The sequence below is a fragment of the Delphinapterus leucas genome, chromosome 14 (genome assembly GCF_059928025.1).
Source record: "Delphinapterus leucas isolate spDelLeu-1000000601 "Yukka" chromosome 14, BTC_Dleu_Yukka2, whole genome shotgun sequence".
Classification (NCBI taxonomy): domain Eukaryota; kingdom Metazoa; phylum Chordata; class Mammalia; order Artiodactyla; family Monodontidae; genus Delphinapterus; species Delphinapterus leucas.
Window position 1 is genome coordinate 65,270,196 of NC_143142.1, and position 18,966 is coordinate 65,289,161.

The 18,966-nt window shown below is 37.5% G+C and overlaps 1 protein-coding gene across 6 annotated transcripts in view; it reads right to left on the minus strand.

The window, feature by feature from the left end:
* The window catches only part of DYM (dymeclin), a 370,859-nt gene that overhangs the window by 61,484 nt on the left and 290,409 nt on the right, over nt 1–18,966 (minus strand). For 4 of the 6 annotated variants that reach the window (XM_022584514.3, XM_089895160.1, XM_089895163.1 and 1 more), the window contains 2 exons: nt 12,958–13,140; nt 452–565 (listed from right to left, as the gene is read on the minus strand). In XM_022584514.3, the coding sequence (XP_022440222.1) occupies nt 452–565; nt 12,958–13,140 (297 nt within the window). Of the gene's footprint in view, nt 1–451; nt 566–7,683; nt 8,305–12,957; nt 13,141–18,966 lie in introns of those variants that run through there. The other 2 variants (XM_089895161.1, XM_089895164.1) reach the window with 2 other exon arrangements.

The following is an 18,966-nucleotide window of genomic DNA, read 5'->3' on the forward strand; positions in this document are numbered from 1 at the left end:
TGTAAGACACTTAGAACCTCCCAAAAGCACTGAGTAAACACTATGTAAATATTAGCTACTGTTGTAGTGATCATCGTCGCCGTCACCATCACCACCATCTTCCCATCAACCCTTGATGATACTTACAAGCCTGTATTTATTTCACTGGGTTAAAAAAGTAAGGTGCTCCTTTGTTCATAGTATATATATGAATTACTCATAGTATATACAGTGGTTACTCATAGGCTATGCAGTGGTGTGAAGACAGTCCTTTTGCTATTTCTTCTAGAAGACTGTCAGAATCCTTCACCACAGTTCTGTGTGTCAATATACAGTAGAGTAGGCAGCGCAAGTTTAGAGAGCCTTTTCCAGTGCAAGTGCTGGGTAAGTGGTATGATTCTGAATAGAGCCCACTCAGACACTAATATTTACATCAAGTGATACAACAGTATGTTTCTTCCCCCAGTCTTACCTTCAGCCTGTCCTTGGGCAGTGCGACGACCCCTTGCTTGATGATTTCCAGAACCCGTTCCACTGACAGCTCAGCTCCAGCTTGTAGCAACCTCGAGCTAAAGAAGGTGATCACCTGGAATGTAAAGTGTTATTTTTTTAAACAAGTACATGTATGAGAGGTATTTTCAGTAGATGCCTTTCTCACACGGTAGTCAAAGGATCATCGTTCCATTTCTTTGAGTGACCTGGCTTTCAATTCACTAGCTCTCCTAAATAAGTCCTCTGTATAAAGGGTTTGATGGCTGAATCAGAGCCAACCCCTGAATATTCAGGGTTGATGATGCATTCTGTGAATTAAGCAGGCTCCTGAATTCTGCACTTTCTTGTGCTGCCTCACCTTGCATTCATGTTTCATTTAGAGAGCAGCACCCATCAGAAGGTAGGAAGAGAAAGCTAAAGCTTAATGTCTGTTAATATTGAGGCTTAATAGTAGTTGACCAGAAAAAGTCTTGATAAGAAAGAAATTTGAAGCTAATGGCTAAAATGATGTTTGGGGGATTATTGATCAATTTAATTTATCCACAACACTCTTACCTCTGAGCACCGGGGATAATCAACAGCAAGCTGTAATTTTTTGGTTTCATGTCACAGCACAGCCTGAACTATGTAGTAAGGTGCTAACACAGTAACATTTGGAAATAACACTGTCTCTTAACACTTGTCATTAAAAACTAAAAGATTGTCATCATTTTTTAGGAAATCACTTAAAAACCACAATGTCAATAAATCAAGAAGACCATAAGTCACTTTTTATTCAAGAGACTATACACTATAGACAAGTGTTTATAGTCAAAGATGCCTGCAGAAATTTATGTTTCTTAAAAAGTTGAGTATTTCCATTTACATGTTTTCTATTTTATAGGTAAATTATTTTAAGTTAACTAAGAGTTATTTCCAAACAGTTTTCTAGATTTTCTTTCAAGATTACTCTCCTAAATATTAATTGTTCAAATGCACAATAACTTTTCTCCTAACCATTCTAGTGGAAGGTGCATGATATGACAAAAATGCCACTGAAATAGATTTATTCTGGAAAGTAGAGACCCAGCTGGAGCCAGAACCCTAACAAGCTTGTGCCTTGAAGGACTGTGGCAACGAGCGAAAACAAAGGCAGCCAATGCCTGGTTACACTGCTGTTGATTCCAAATAAATCATTTCTTTATCTCAGGCAGTTTGCTGGCACCAGCTCCTTTGCAAGTTGCTTATTTTGTCCACGACAGGTTGGTTTTCAACATGTGCCCATGGGTCTTGTTTTTTCCAAGTCAGATTTTAAGCTCTCTGGGATAAAATTTTGTTCACAAGAGTTTAGACACAGCAGGTACTATAACTGATTTTCATAAATTGTAATTAAGTCTCTTTTTATTTATTTATTTTTGGCTGCACTGGGTCTTCGTTGCTGCGCGTGGACTTTCTCTAGTTGCGGCGAGCAGGAGCTACTCTTTGTTGTGGTGCGCGGGCTTATCATTGCAGTGGCTTCTCGTTGCGGAACATGGGCTCTAGGCACGTGGGCTTCATATTTGTGGCACATGGGATCATCTGGCTTGCGGGCTCTAGTTGTGGCTTGTGGGCTGGGCTCTAGAGCTCAGACTCAGTAGCTGTGGCACACAGGCTTAGTTGCTCCGTGGCATGTGGGATCTTCCCGGACCAGGGATCGAACCCATGTACCCTGCATTGGCAGGTGGATTCTTAACCACTGCACCACCAGGGAAGTCCCTCTTTTTATTTTTAAATGGACATTTTATACGTGTAAAATAAGTAAATTCCGTGAAAGTATTTTTTGAATTTTGGCTGTACCTGAAGTTTTTGTGTTTTACTTAAGACACTGATGATACCCTTGACAACCTATTCAGTGGAAGGAATAATCAGAGAATTTACAAAGGAAATAGATGATACTTTTTGTCTGCAAGAAAGATGCAATGTGTACAGCAACTGAAATTCAATAAAAGGGAAAAAAAAGAGAAAGATGCAAGGTAATAATTGGGGGACAAGACACTGATCAAACGTATAATTAAATGGATTTAAGACATCATGGTAGTGTACACTACAAAATGCTCAAAGTCAGAGGCCTAGTTTGGGTCCTGCCTGTGACACTTACTAACCATGTGACTTGTAAGATGCTCAACTTCTTCCAGATGTAGAATTGTGCAGTGGTTTGGAGCACTTATCAGGTGTCAGATTGCTTGCATTTAAATCCCAGCTCTCCTTATAAACTTAGGCAAGTTATTTAACATCTCCATGCCTGAGTTTCCTGATCTACAAATGAAGAAAAATAAAATGCCTGCCTCATGGAGTTGTTCTTAGAATGAATACTTGCAGAGCACAAAGAACGATGCCTGGCACATGGTAAGTGCTCACAAAATGTCAGTAACTATGATTGTCATTAGGTGCATCTCAGTATCTTTGTTTATAAAATGAAAAAGTTGCCCCATCTACTGCATAGGAAACAATCATAATACATGTAAAAGTAGTCTGTTAAGGATGAAACCCATGAATGTCAGTACCCACCAATGTATCCAATCAGTAACATTTCTTTGTAGTTATATGTCTATATTCCTGATTTTATGCCTGATATAGGCGAAAAATTTGTAAGAACTGAGTTTGGTGGCACAGGTCATCTCACCCAAACCAGTCAGGACTATCAAGTGAAATCTACTGAAAGTAAATTTTAGGAAAGCCTGCAGGTTAAAACCTCCATGATCACTGTTAGTTTAATACATTACTGAGGGTCAACTAACAACTCTTCTCTTTTTACTTGATGAATTTATGTACAACTTTTCCCAAGAAATTTATATTAATTTTATCATTTTCAGAAAAATTAAACGTAGTACCAGATTGAGGACGCCTTCATAGTTTGCCTAGGTCGCACAGGTCGCTCGGTATCCTGGCGGTCATAAATAGTGCTGCTGTGTACACTGGGGTGCATGTACCTTTTTGAATTAGTGTTTTTGTTTTTTCAGACATGTATGCAGGAGTGGAATTGCTGGGTCATATGGTAGTTCTATTTTTCGTCTTTTTGAGGAAACTCCATACTGCATATATTGAAGAATCCTTGCATCCCTGGGATAACCCCACTTGACCATGGTGTATGATCCTTTTAATGTATTGTTGAATTCAGTTTGCTAATATTTTATTGAGGATTTTTGCATCTATGGTCATCAGTGATATTGGCTGTAATTTTCTTTTTTTGTGATGCCTTTGGTTTTGGTATCAGGGTGATGATGCCTCACAGAATGAGTTCAGAAGTGTTCCTTCTTCTGCAATTTTTGGGAATAGTTTGTGAAAGACAGGTGTTAATTCTTCTCTAAATGTTTGGTAGAATTCACCTGTGAAGCCATCTGGTCCTGGATTTTTGTTTGTTGAGAGCTTTAAAATGACTGATTCAATTTCATTACTTGTAATTGGTCTGTTCATATTTTCTATTTCTTCCCGGTTCAGTTTTGGGACACTGTGCATTTCTAGGAATTTGCCCATTTCTTCCAGGTTGTCCATTTTATTGCCATACAGTTGTTTGTAGTAATCTCTTACGATCCTTTGTATTTTTGTGGTATCAGTTGTAACTTCTCCTTTTTTGTTTCTGATTTTATTGATTTGGGCCCTCTCTCTTTTTTTCTTGGTGAGTCTGGCTAAAGGTTTATCAATTTTGTTTATCTTTTCAATGAATCAACTTTCAGTTTCAGTGATCTTTTCTATTTTTTTCAGTCTCTATCTCATTTATTTCCACTCTGATCTTTATGATTTCTTTCCTTCTACTAACTTTGGGTTTTGTTTGTTCTTCATTCTCTAATTCCTTTAGGTGTAAGGCGAGGTTGTTTACTCGAGATTTTTCTTGTTTTCTGAAGTAGGCTTGTATTGCTATAAACTTCCCTCTTAGAACTGCATTTGCTGTTCCACAGATTTTGGATCATTGTGTTTCCATTTTCATTTGTCTCCAGGATTAAAAAAAATTTCCTCTTTGATTTCTTCAGTGACCCTTTGGTTGTTCAGTAGCATATTGTTTAGCCTCCACGTGTCTGGGTTTTTTGCATTTTTTTTCTTCTTGTAGTTGATTTCAAGTCTCACAGCACTGTGGTTGGCAAAGATGCTTGATATGGTTTCAATTTTCTTAAATTTACTGACAGTCGTTTTGTGGCCTAGTGTGTGGTCTACCCTGGAGAATGTTCAACGTGCACTTGAAAAGAATGTGTATTCTGCTGCTTTTGGATGAAATATTCTCTATACATCTATTAAGTTTATTTGATCTAATGTGCCGCTTAAGGCCAGTGTTTCCTTACTGATTTTCTGTCTGGACCATATGTCCATTGATGTAAGTGGGGCTGCACAAGGTGATCTGAAGGTGAACAGATGACCCCTGCAAATGCCGTGGGTTATATTATAGCAACAGAACCCTGAGCTTAGAGAACCCAAATCTCTTATAATGGTCAGTAAAAGTGTCTACCTTTTGCTCCAGAGGGAGACAAAGACATGCTCCCATCTTTACCCCATCTGATCCCAGGTATCTGCACAACTCATTTTCTACCTCCTTCAAGTTTGAGCACAAATGTACCTTCTCAGAGAGGTCTTCTCTGATTGCACTCTTTAAATTTGCAATATCCCAATCCTATTCCAAATAGCACTCATTATTCCTCTTTCTTCTTTTTTGGCATTTTGGCATAAGCAACTAGGTAGATATTGATGTCATTTACAGAGCTAAGGAAGACTGCAGAAGAAAAAGCAGATTCATTTTGTGTTTGATTTTTTTTTGAAGAAAATAATGAATTCTCATTTAACCTTGTTCAACATTTGTGGGACTGTTGTATAGGCAACTGAATGAGCTAGTTTGGAGCTCAATAAGAATGGTCAGGTCTGGAAATACAGAAAACCCAGTGTAAATTTTACAGTCAAGAGATAAAAATAGTTCTTGCCTTTACCATACCACAAAACTATTGTTGTTCACTGTCTCTGTCCTATACTTATATTCAGCCATGAAATTTCTTTCACGCCCTCTCTTGTTTGGTGTGGTATTTCTATTTTGTCCTGTTTATTAATTCAGCCAGATCATATCATCTTATGAGTTAGAATAGAGGGTTATGTACAAGTGGCTAACAGTAATTTGGCTACCTGAAAAGCACATGTCTAACTCCTTCGGCAGAAGTTAAAAGTACTCCAAGGTTAGTCACTCCTGTCTCAGACATTCAACATTGCTTAATGTCTTAATGAAAAACATCAACTCTCAACTCCCTGTCAGCTAAAAATAACAGTAGATTCACAGTCTCCTCTACCAACATTTTTCAAGGTTAACTCCCTGAAAGAAGAAATAGCAAAGGTTTGCTTAAGCCAAGATTTCAGAAGCATTTAGGGGAGGGAAGGAGAAGGTAAAGTGCTGAAAGAGGCAAAAGTAGAGATGTTATTTATATCTTTCTCACGGTATTCTTTTCAAAATATGTAAAAAAGAGTTTAAAATGATTTTGAATGAATCTCCAGTGTGTCCAACACTATTTTAGATGATAGTATTCAACAAAAAGTTGTTGGAAAATCTGCTCATTTGGAATCTTATTTAGGTTTATCCAAGTGAATGCTGAAAATATGGAGTTTATAATGAGAAGATCTGGATTCAAGGCTGAGTGATTTACTAGCTAAGTGACCTTGAGCCAACCATTTCACCTCTGAAGACTTGCTTGCCTCCTTCACAAGGATAATTTAAGGGTCAAATGACATAGGGCGTATGCAAATTGCCCTCAATGATAAAGCCCTACGCAAACATGTGATGACTATTTAAGAGGATTTTTTTTTTGGTCTTGCTGCATGGCTTATAGGATCTTAGTTCCCTGACCAGGGATCGAACCCAGGCCCCGGCAGTGAAAGTGCCAAGTCCTAACCACTGGATGGTCAGGGAATTCCCTAAGAGGAATGATTCTTAGGTGGGGATCTGTGTTAAAATCACCTGGGAAGGCTTCTCTCAGCCTGCTGGTTTCCTTATCTGTAAAGTGGGATAACAATAACTAATTTACTGGTTTAAGAAGAATAAATGAGTAATATTATGTAAAGGTACTTAGCCTCATTCCCAGCACTTAGTAGGGACTCAAACATGTTTAGGCATATATTTATCTAGCTTTAAGAACTACACAACAGCACACAGTCAAATGTTTACCCAGAGACTGCATTTTTCACGAATACAGTTGGAGTGTCAGTAAGTGGCCAATTACTGACAGGGACAGGAAAGTGAGCACTGGATATAAATCCAGTTTAACACCCTGCTTTTATTTCCATGTGGTGATATACTGTGAGAAAAACAAGTGAGGTCCTTTCTATTTCCTCATCTTTACTCTAATTTTCACCTCTTCCAAAGGAGACTAAGTTTCAAATGGATGTAGTTTAAATCCTCTGCATGGTTCTTGTGTGTCCTTTCAAAAAATAATATGGTCCTTCAGGGTTATTTTTAAGGATGTCAACAGCCTGGTTACTAAGAAAAGAACATCACTTTCACCACTGGTGGAGTAAAGACTGATTTGACATTATTAGAAGTGAACTTGAAGGAGAAAGTAAATTTCCGGGTTTGTTTTCAGATGTTTTCAGGCAGTGAATAGGCAAACCAATGAGAAACTGTAGGAACGCTTAGTGAACGGGGATAGTAGTCAGGCATGATGACTACAAACAAGGGTTTTATTATCAAACTGCCTCGGTTTGAGTTCTGGCTCTATCACTTTCTGAATATGTGATCACAAGCAAGTTAAATCTTTCTAAGTTGGTTTCTTTAACTGTAATTGAAAATAAAAATGAAATATACCTCAAAGTTTGTTTTTTAATGAAGATTAAGAGAGATCATGCACGTAAATGCTTAGCAAGTATGCAATAAAAGCTAGCAACGCTAATGATGAGATGAATAGAAAAGGAGCAAATGGTTTTTGATGTGGTTTAAACATTTAAAACTAAATAATCCAAACAATGTATTACAACATGATCATTTATCATCTATTACAGTTATGACCACAGGAAAAAAGAAACTTTGGTTAGTCTTTTATCAGAAACAAAAAGAAAAAAAATGCACTATTATGAAAAGAGGTATTGGTAATTAAAGAGAAAACATTTCCAATACACTGCAGATACAGATTATCTGACATATGTTGTGCACAGTTCAGGTGACTATCCAGAGAAAGAAAGGTAGAATGAGTGAGTGAGAGAGAAGGGGGAGGAGGATGAATGGAGGGAGGGAGGGAGGAAGGAAGGAAGGAAAGGGTAAAAGGAGAAAAAAGACAGGAAGGAATGAAGAAAGAAACTGAAATCAGAGAGGTCCAGAGAAAGGCAAAAGAGACAAGGGGTAGGGGTTTGCCATAAGGGCAGACTAAAACGATCAGGATGACGCAGGTTAGAAATATGAAAGCTAAAAAAGGACGTATTGGATAGTTCTATAATTCAAAGATCTGGATAAACCTTGGAAAAACCAGGATATCCTCCACCCTGGAATGTGAAAGAGATACATTTATAAGAATTATAAGAAGATATTATTTTAGCACTTCAGTGCTCTTTCCTGAGTGGTATTCTTAGACCCAATGAGACATCGAGAGGCTCAAGAATATAATAGCGGTTCTGTTTACTTTGTATACACTTGAAATTTTTCATAATAAAAAGTTTTAAAAATTAAAAAAAAGGGCTTCCCCGGTGGTGCAGTGGATGAGAGTCTGCCTGCCGATGCAGGGGACATGGGTTCGTGCCCCGGTCCGGGAAGATCCCACATGCTGCGGAGCGGCTGGGCCCGTGAGCCATGGCCGCTGAGCCTGCACGTCCGAAGCCTGTGCTCCGCAACAGGAGAGGCCACAACATTGAGAGGCCCACGTACTGCAAAAAATAAAAAAAATTAAAAAAAAATTAAAAAAAAGAGTGTAATAGGCCACACTGGGCATAAGATTAATTTAAAAGGACAGAAGGCCAGGAAAAAGAGCATGCCAACAGCACAGCCCCAGGCTTTTGTTTTCCCTGGGAATACTCACAGCAGTCTCGGGGCTGGTCTCTGGACCCTCAAATGATAGCTCCAATGTGAGAGAATGAGACTACCATGGACAGATCCAATAGCCACCCTAGCTTAGAAGCCATGTCCCAAACAGAAACCAATACTCCTTGTGATAGCCTCAGCTTCTAGGTCCCTGAAAAGGACATGCCTGGTTATGAATTTTTTCACTCAGGGAAGCCCAAAGCTATAGTCCTTTCAGTCCAGACTCAACTTACCATTCAAATGTCATTCTATCATATTCTCATTTTATTACAGCAGTGTTACCTAGTAACATGGCTGACATTCCACCTTCATCAGATTTCCAAGGAACAGAGCTAAAAGCAGCTTAACCCAAGGCCAATTTCCCATGCAAAAGAGAAAAGGGTTTTGTTGAACCTTTCCTCACATGCACAGTGAATCTTAATCTCAGTATTCTACTCCCCAAAATGGTACAAGCAAGAAACTAGAAATGAATTTGGACAAATCCATGAACAGGCTGGCTAGAAATGGCTTTTTATTTTTTATTTTTAAATTTTTTTTGGCCACACTGCATGGCTTGCAGGGTCTTAGTTGACTACCTCGTTGTCAAAAAGCATCTAGCCAACAGAAAAAGGTAGAAATAAGCTCTGATGGATGTCCCTTGGGCATTCATTTGTTTCATAATCTTGTTACCACTACTTATCAATTTTAAAAGGAGGCGCTTTTCCCATTAAACAAGGACATGGGGCCAGAGAAGAAATATTTGAGAAGCAGCTTGAGGATGCTCTCACACATCCTAAATATCAACAAATCTACATGGGAGTACTGGTTCATAATGGTGAGAATTTAATTAAAGAATATAAATGTCAAGTCTAACTCTAAGACATAAACATGCTCATTTGAAATGATGTTTCTGCTTTATCCTAACTGCAAAGATGACAATAGTACCCAGCTGCCCCAGTTCTGTTAATGAAATTTAAGTAATACTGATAGTAGTTTAGGAAAATGATAAGAGTGTGTGTGACAAAGTAATTTGCTATAGCTGCAACCATTAGGTATACAGTTGAGGCGACTTAAGGAAAGCTCATGAAAACGCTAATTAAACTGACAGCAAAGAGGGTTTTTTGTTTTGTTTTGTTTTTGACATATTTATTGGAGTATAATGGCTTTACATGGTTGTGTTAGTTTCTGCTATATAACAAAGTGAATCAGCTATACGTATACATATATTCCCATAGCCCCTTCCTCTTGTGTCTCCCTCCCACCCTCCCTATCCCACCCCTCTAGGTAGTCACAAAGCACCAAGCTGATCTCCCTGTGCCATGTGGCTGCTTCCCACTAGTTATCTGTTTTACATTTGGTAGTGTACATATGTCCATGCCACTCTCTCTCTCACTTCGTCCCAGCTTACCCTTCCCCCTCCAATGTCCTCAAGTCCATTCTCTACAACTGCGTCTTTATTCCTGTCCTGCCCCTAGGTTCTTCAGAACCATTTTTTTTTTTTTTTAAGATTCCATATATATGTGTTGGCATACGGTATTTTCTCTTTCTGACTTACTTTACTCTGTATGACAGACTCTAGGTCCATCCAGCTCACTACAAATAACTCAATTTCGTTTCTTTTTATTGCTGAGTAATATTCCATTGTATATATGTGCCACATCTTTATCCATTCATCTGTCGATGGACACTTAGGTTGCTTCCATGTCCTGGCTATTGTAAATAGTTCTGCAGTGAACATTGTGGTACACGACTGTTTTGGAATTATGGTTTTCTCAGGGTATATGCCCAGTAGTGGGATTGCTGGGTCATATGGTAGTTCTATTTTTAGTTTTTTAAGGAACCTCCATGCTGTTCTCCATAGCGGCTGTATCAATTTACATTCCCACCAACAGTGCAGGAGGGTTCCCTTTTCTCCACACCCTCTCCAGCATTTACTGTTTATAGATTTTTTGATGTTGGCCATTCTGACTGGTGTGAGGTGATACCTCACTGTAGTTTTGATTTGCATTTCTCTAATGATTAGTGATGTTGAGCATCCTTTCATGCTGACAGCAAAGAGGTTTAATTTTTATTTCTGTTTACCTGCAATCATTACACAGCAGTGATATGGAGCAAATCAATGAACAGATCTGCAACAGTATACATACTTGTAGTTAAACTCATGTAATTGTGTGGGTTCCAGAGTATTCAGCAGTTTACAGAACTATGTGTTAAGAGTCTGGAATGGGAGCCTGGTTATAGTTCAAAGCTGATTTCAATTAAGTACTGAACAAGTACACAGGACTCTATTGGGATGAGCAAAAATTAACCTACTTGGGTAAACTGGCTTAATGAGAATGGATAGAGATGTTCTGAAGTATCTTAAATTTAATCAGAGTCCATGTGTCCATTTATGTATTGCTGTTATCCTGAAAGAAGACTGGGAATTTTCACTTCAGAGGTCACTCTCACCCTCTCTTCCCCACCCCCAATTTTACCCAGCCTCTCTCTACCTCAGCTTTTAAAACCCTCACAGATGGGCTTACGGACCCCAGGCAGGAGCCTGGAGGACTCTTAATATGATGACACTGATCAGGCCAAAAATAAGACTTAGTGATATTGACAGGAGGGGGCTCAAAAGGAAATGGCCATCTAATAGGAGTTTCATAGAGAGGAAATAGCAGGAGACAGAGAGAGAGAGAGAGAGAGACAACCGGGAAGAAATAATTAAAATGAACATTTGAAAGTTCCGAGCTTGAGCCTCTAGACTCAAAGGACCCTCCAAGCGCCAAGTACAATTGACCAAGGCACGGCAAACCATGAAATTTCAGGACACAATAATAGGGAGATCCCAAAAGCTTCCCAAGACAGCAGGTCATACGTAAAAAGAGAAGAAAAACATTTTCAGACATGAGAAACTAAAAAATAAAAAACCTACCTCACATACACCCTTTCCCCAGAAAGCTACTGTAGTATATGCTCCACCAACATGAAGCAGTAAACCAAGAAAGAAGAATTCACAGGAGCCAAGATCAACCAATGGAAACAGGTGAAGGAAATTCCCAGGAAGATGCTGCAGCTGGGCAGGAGAACCAGAGTACAACCTGGTTGGAGCTGGAAGCAGCTCTCCAAGAAAAGAATGGAACGGAGAATTTGATGTTCGACTATTTTGAGAGGAGTTTTAGAGTTACATCAGAAAGTCTGTAGTTGTGTTAGTGACTGGATATTTGCAAAACATAACCAAGAAAGGCCTAGAATCCAGAACATACAAAGAATCTACACACAGATAAATAACTCAGCAGAAAAAACTGGCAAAAGACTTGAATTAGCTTCAGAAAAGAGGAAATCCAAATTAAAACTATAATGAGATGTTACTACAAAACTGACCAAACTAAGTGTTCATGAGGATGTGAAGCAACAGGAATCTTATACACCACCAGTTGAAGAGTAAAATGACAGCACTCCAAGGGAAACGGTTTGGTACGATACATGTTATGCAGCAAATCCACTATGAGGTGTACACCCTGGAGGAAGGCATGTACATGTGCTTACTTATGATGGAAATTACATATTCATACTTGTGCAATAATTAAATTATTAAAAATCTTCCTAAATGTAAGTAACACAAGGACAGGGATAGTGGCTCTTCTGTTTGCTCTTGTGCATTATGAATCTGATTAGCTATGCAAGAAATTTTTGTGGAATCAAACTGAACTGGGAAACACTAATACAACAATAGAAAGTTTAGCAGAAAAACCTTTTTAAAAAGGACAGGAGGTGAAAGTTCATAGACCTGTGAAAAATGTTCAATCACACTAATAATGAAAGAAATAAAAATTAAAAACAATAATGAAATACCATTTTTGATATAAAAGGACAAATATTAAAATAATTATAATAAAGCTGTGAAAGTATAGTGAGATACATCCTCTCATACATCACTTGTAGAAGTATAAGATGACACACAGATGCATTAATTGTACAATATTTCTGGAAAGCAATTTGACATGGGTTGCGTCTTGAAAATACTGATCCCTCTGACAGCAAAAACTAGTACAATTCCAGTTTTAAGACTACTTCAAAAATAGAACTAAAAAAGGTGAGATACGATGTATTTACAAACTGATAATTATACATTAATACAAAATATGAGAAATAACTAAATGAGCAATAATGGGATAAGAGTTAATATATTTTAGGACCTCCATAATACAGGTTATACAAATACTAAAATGTGAGATTTTCAAAGAATTGATGATATCACAGAAAAATGTTAATAATGTTAAGTAAAAATGGCAGAATACAGAACTATATAAAGTATGATCTCAATTCTACTAAATATATATGCGTGCGTGTATATATATGTCTGTATATAATACATACACATACGGAAGGTGACAATTGTTATAGCAGAATAGACAGCAAATAGAGTTAACGTTCAAGAGACTAATTATTGCAGTTTTTTTTATCAAGGTTTGTTAAACTTTCTCTACTTTAATATTTTAAAAAGAATCATAATAAATATCTCCATTTACACTTACCAGATCAATATTTTGCATGATATCCTGAAATGAAGGATGTGTTTGAAATTGTTCAAAGAGATCTCGTTTGTAAAGAAGTGCATACACCAAATTTGGATTGTGATGAAGAGAATTTGTCAGGCAGGAGTTGATGATCTCTAACATCATTCGAATCACTTCTTCGATGACATTTAGGTCTTGTGCCTGATAAAGAAAGAAAATCCCCATATAGAGTCTGTGTTTTTTTCCTTGACACAGAATTAATTAGAATGAGGGCAACTGCTTTGCAATTCAAACAGCATTGGAAAGACCATGCAAAAGAGCTCTTCAAGATTACTTCTGTCAAGAATTTTTACAATTAAGTTTATCAGTTACTAAAGGATTTAAAATCTTTTGAACTTAGTATGGTGATAATTATAAATTTCACATAATAAATTATAGACTTGCCAATCTAGAAGGAAATTTGGAGCTTATTCAGTCCTTTGATTAATAGATCCTAATTTGTACTCTTATCACTGTATCACCCTAAATCATTAGACTTGCACAGTACAAAGTGGTGGTAGGGTCTTACCAATTCCAAGAAAAGTGTCTAATTCAGAATATGACCTCATTTTTCTGCACTGTCATTTCAACGTCCATATTTACAGATAAAGAGCCTACTGTTTTGTTTCTGCTTCCTCAGAGTCAATAGCCTTTGGGAATCTGAATGTGAAATAGTTATAAGAGCAAAACTCAAAGTAAGCAATCAATATCTCTCTTGAAAGAAAGAACAATGGAAAGCAAAACCACAGGTGAATACAACACTTTCCTTCTCCTCTTGAGTTTTCTAAATTATGTTTGACAGCTGAAGCAGAAATTATAACACTGTCTGATGCGGTTCTCAATGGATGTAAAGGAACACCTAAGACAATTACATTATAAACCAGGGAGAGCAAAGGGATTTAAAGAGGGGAAGGTTTCTACATCTCACTTGAACTGGTAAAATGTCAACACGACTAGACTGTGGTAAGTTATGTATGTAAATGCCTAGAGTGAATTTATACAAGGAGATAGTATACACAAAAATACTACTGATATGTCAAAATGGAATTCTAAAAAAATGTTCAAGTATCCACAGGAAGGCAGTCAAATAAGACAGATGAGAAACAAGGAACAAACAGAAAGCAGAAAGTAAAATAGGCAGACTTAAGTTCTAACATATCAATTATTACATTAATTGTATACAGTATAAATACAATAATTAAAACCCAAAGAATGGCAGAGTGGATAAAAAACACATGACCCAACTATACGCAATCTATAAGAATCTTCAACTATAAAACTCACTTTAAATAAAGTTAGATAGAAAGTAAAAGAATGGAAAAAGATATAACATGCAAATATTAATCTAAAGAAAGTAGGGATGGCTATATTAGTATCTGATAAAGTACACTTCACTTCAAAGACTGTATGGCCTACAAAATAAAAAATACTAGCTGGTGCCTTACAGAAAAGTTTACCACCCCTGGTCTAGCAGACAAAAAGGTATACTTGTTTCCATACAATTTACCTCCACCTATATTGTTTTAACCATAATGTCCAGTATTCAATCAAAATTTATGAGATAAACAAAAAGCAAGTAAAAACAATCCATGTCCAAGAGACAATCAGCAGACTCAGAGATACACAGATATTGAAAATATCAAATAGGGAATTTAAAAGAATTATGATATACAAAATCTACTATGAGTCTATAATATGCTTGCATTGATGGGGAATTTTAGCAGAGTTGAAAACTATAAGAGGGAACTTCTCTGGTGGTGCAGTGCTAAGAATCTGCCTGCCAATGCAGGAGACACGGGTTCGAGCCCTGGTCTGGGAAGATCTCACATACCACAGAGCAACTAAGCTTGTGTGCCACAACTACTGAAGCCTGTGTGCTCTAGCGCTCATGTGCTACAACTGCTGAGCCCACTTGCTGCAACTACTGAAGCCCGTGCACCTACAGCCCATACTCCACAACGAGAAGCCACCACAATGAGAAGCCTGCGCACCGCAATGAAGAGTAGCCCCCACTCGTGACAACTAGAGAAAGCTCACATGCAGCAACGAAGACCCCATGTGGCCAAAAATTTAAAAATTACAAAAAAAAACCAACTATAAGAAAGTAACACGTGGAAATGTTAGAATTAAAAAAAAAAAGGTAATAGCAGTAAAGAATATCTAGATAGGTTCAACAGTAGACTTGAAAGAATCTTTCAGAGATAATGGCTGAGCATTTTTAAAAAATAACAAAAGAATCAAACAACAGATCCAAGAAGCTCAGAATAACTCCAAAATATTCCCTAAACACCCCCCCCCGCCCCCGCGACCCATACAACAAAAACCCACACAACTAGATGCATCATATTCAAACTACTGAAGACCAAAGAGAAAGAGAAAATCTTGAAGGCAGCCCAAGGAAAAAACAGATTAAATACAGGGGCACAAAGCTAAGAATTACAGTAGACTCCTCATGAGAAATTATGCAAGCCAATCTAAATGAAGCAGCATCAATAAAGTGCTGAAGTAAGAGTCAAGCAAGAATTCTATCACTAACAAAAATATCTTTCAAATAGGAAGGTAAGATAAATACTTTCTCAGACTAAAAAAAGTTGAGATAATGTATTACTTGTACACCCACACTATAAGAAATGTTAAAGGAATTTCTTCAGACAGGAGGAATATGAAACTAGACAGAACTGTAGATCTACACAAGGAAATAAAGACATTTTTATTTTAAATCATTCTAAAAGAAAACTGATTCCAGAAACAAAACAGTAACAATGTATTATAGGTTTATACGTGTAAAACATGTAAAATTTATCAAAATGTCCTTCTACTAATGGGCATCCAATTTATTTTGTTTCCTTGTTTCCATAAACAAGGCTGCAATAAGCATCCTGGTAGCTCTGTTCTTATATATGAGCACTTTTGTTTCTCTGGGAGAGATTCCAGGAGAGGGATGGCTGAAAGGTTGTGTTTGTAATGTTAATAGATGTTGCCAGACATTGCTTAAGGAGCTATAACAACCCATTTACAATGACAATGTAGGAAAGCTCCTGCTCTCATTTTCTCATGAACAAGTGTAATTGTTCTTTTTAATATTCACTGCCTGAAAGACTCATCAGTTTTTAATAACATTATATCACAATTTCCCGTAGTGATTAAGTATTTATCAATTCCTCTGAGTGATTCTTGTATTCAAAGTGACTGTAGGTTCATGATTGGCCTCTTTTTAAAAACATTATCATTATGTATTGCTTCTCTTTATTCATAAGTGTATGTTTTACTGATATTAATACTGCTGGGACTTCTCTGGTGGTGCAGTGGTTGAGAATCTGCCCGCCAATGCAGGGGACACGGGTTCGATCCCTGGTCCGGGAAGATCCCACATGCCATGGACCTACTAAGCCTGTGCACCGCAACTGCTGAGCCTGCACTCTAGAGCCCTCGAGCCACAACTACTGAAGCCTGTGGGCCCTAGAGCCTATGTGCTGCAACTACTGAGCCCACGTGCCACAACTACTGAAGCCTGTGTGCTCTAGGGCCCACGTGTCACAACTACTGAGCCCACGTGCAGCAACTACTGAAGCCCGTGTTCTGCAACGAGAGAAGCCATCGCAATGAGAAGCCCCTGTACCGCAACAAAGAGTAGCCCCTGCTCGCTGCAACTAGAGAAAGCCTGCGTGCAGCAATGAAGACCCAATGCAACCTCCCCTAAAAGAAATATATATATATATATTGCTATACCATCTTTATTTTGTTTAGCATTTGCTAGGTATATCTTTAATTTTCAAACTTTCTGTGTTACTGAAAACAAATATGGTTAAAAGCAACTATGCTGCTAGGGTTTATAATTTTTAAATCTAATCTAACTTTTGAGTTTAATTCACTTACATTGTTATTACTGATATCTTTGGAATTTATTCCTACCATCTTGTTTTGTGACTTTATATCAGTAATCTATTGCTGTATAACTAACTACAGGCATACCTCATTTTACTGCACTTCACAGATAACTGTGTTTTTTTACAAATTGAAGGTTTGTGGCAACCCTGCATTGTCAGAGGATGGTTAGCAGCTTTTAGCAATAAAGTAACTTTTAATTAAGATATGCTCATTTTTTTTTTAGACAGTGTGTTATTGCATACATAATAGACTTAGTGTAAACATAACTTTTATATGCACTGGGAAACCAAAAGATTTGTGACACACTGTATTGTGATATTCGCTTTATTGCGGTGGTTTAGAACCGAACCTGAAATTATCTCCAAGGTATGCCTGCTCTTCGAAGCTTAGCAGCTTAGAATAGCAATAATCATTTGTTTTGCTAACAATTTGGGCTGGCCTTGGTGGGAACAGTTTGTCTCTGCTCCATACGCTTCACATGGGGCTGCTTGAGTGGCGGTTGGAGAATCTACTTTTATGACAGCTCTCTATCGTAATATGGCTGGCAAGTTGGTGCTGGCTGTGAGCTGGGGGCACAGCTGTGGGTGGGGACCAGAGCCTTTGATTCTTCTTTGCATGGTCTCTTCTGGGCTGCATGAGCTTCCTCACAGGTTGAAGGTTCCAGGAGATTCAATGTTGGAAATCACTTACTGTCACTGCCATTTAGTGTTTCTACCAAATGGCGCCACACACAATTTATTGAGGAGTGGCAAAGTTCTAGAAGAGCACGTGAAGCAGAAGATGTTGTGGCCGTCATCTCTGGAATGTATAACCTGCCATATTTTTTTGCCATCCTTTATAAGTGTACCTCTTGCAAACCTGTCTTCCCTTTCCAGCTTCTGTTGAATTAATAAAGCTTTTTGTTATCCTGGCCCCTCCTTTTCCTCTCTGCTGGTTTACAGGCTAAAGATAGCATTTCTATTCTTATAGGGGTAGCCCTTAAAATTTTAACATACACATCCAACTTTAAAAATACTGCTGTCTACCTCCTGAACAAGATCTAAGGAGGTTAACATACTTTCGCTGCTCCTTGAACAGTAAGCCCCTGACCCCATTCTTCCTTGTTTTGTTACAGTAGCTTAGATTTTTAATTTCATCTTTTAAAAAACCCCATAAATTGGTTTTTAAAAAGTCAATGGTTAACTAAATTTACATATGAATTTCAGTGTACACCACTCTTTCTTGCATTCCACTTCTTTACAGATCTATTCTTCTTCTATTTGAAGTACATCCTTTAGTAGTGCCTTCAGTGAAGTCTATGGCTAATAAACTCTTTTAGTCCTTGGGTGGTTGAAATATGTCTTGATTTTACATTCACTCTTACATTATATTTTAACTATATATAAATAGGAATTATAGTTAGAATTACAGTTACTTTCTTCTGCACTTTAAAGATATTGGTTCACTTTATTCTGGCATCTATTTTTGTCATGGAGAAGTTTATTGCAAACCTAACTACTGTTCCCCTGCAGAAAATCTTTCTGATAGCTTTTAAGATTTACTTTTTATCCTTTAACACTCTTGAGTTTCACAACCATGTGTTTAGGTGTTGATTTATCTTTATGTATCCTGCTCAGTATTCAGAGCATACTTTTCATCTGACAACCTAGTCTCTTCCATAAAGATAATTTGGATAATTTTTTCTCGTTACCTTCCAATTTACTAACCCTTTTTGATAGTACCCACTTTAGAACTTATTTTGTCTACTGAGCTTTCAATTTTAATGACTATAGTTTTCATTCTAAGCTTTCTAATTGAATAGTTCTCTGAGTCATGTTCTTATTTCATTTCTCCCTGTTTTTATTTCATAATTATTTATTCATCTCAATGAATATTATATCCTTCATTTATCTTTGAGGGTATTAAAAATACTTAGAGTGCTTTCAAAATTATCCTATTAAATTTTCATTCTCTTTGGATAAATTTACCTTACTTATGATCATGACTATGTTCATGGCTGTCTTTCTTAGCATTAAGTTAGATTTTGGCATGTATTTTGGAACTTTGGTTGTGTAGGCTCATCTGATGTAGCTTAATCCCCCCAAATCTACAGGTCATGCA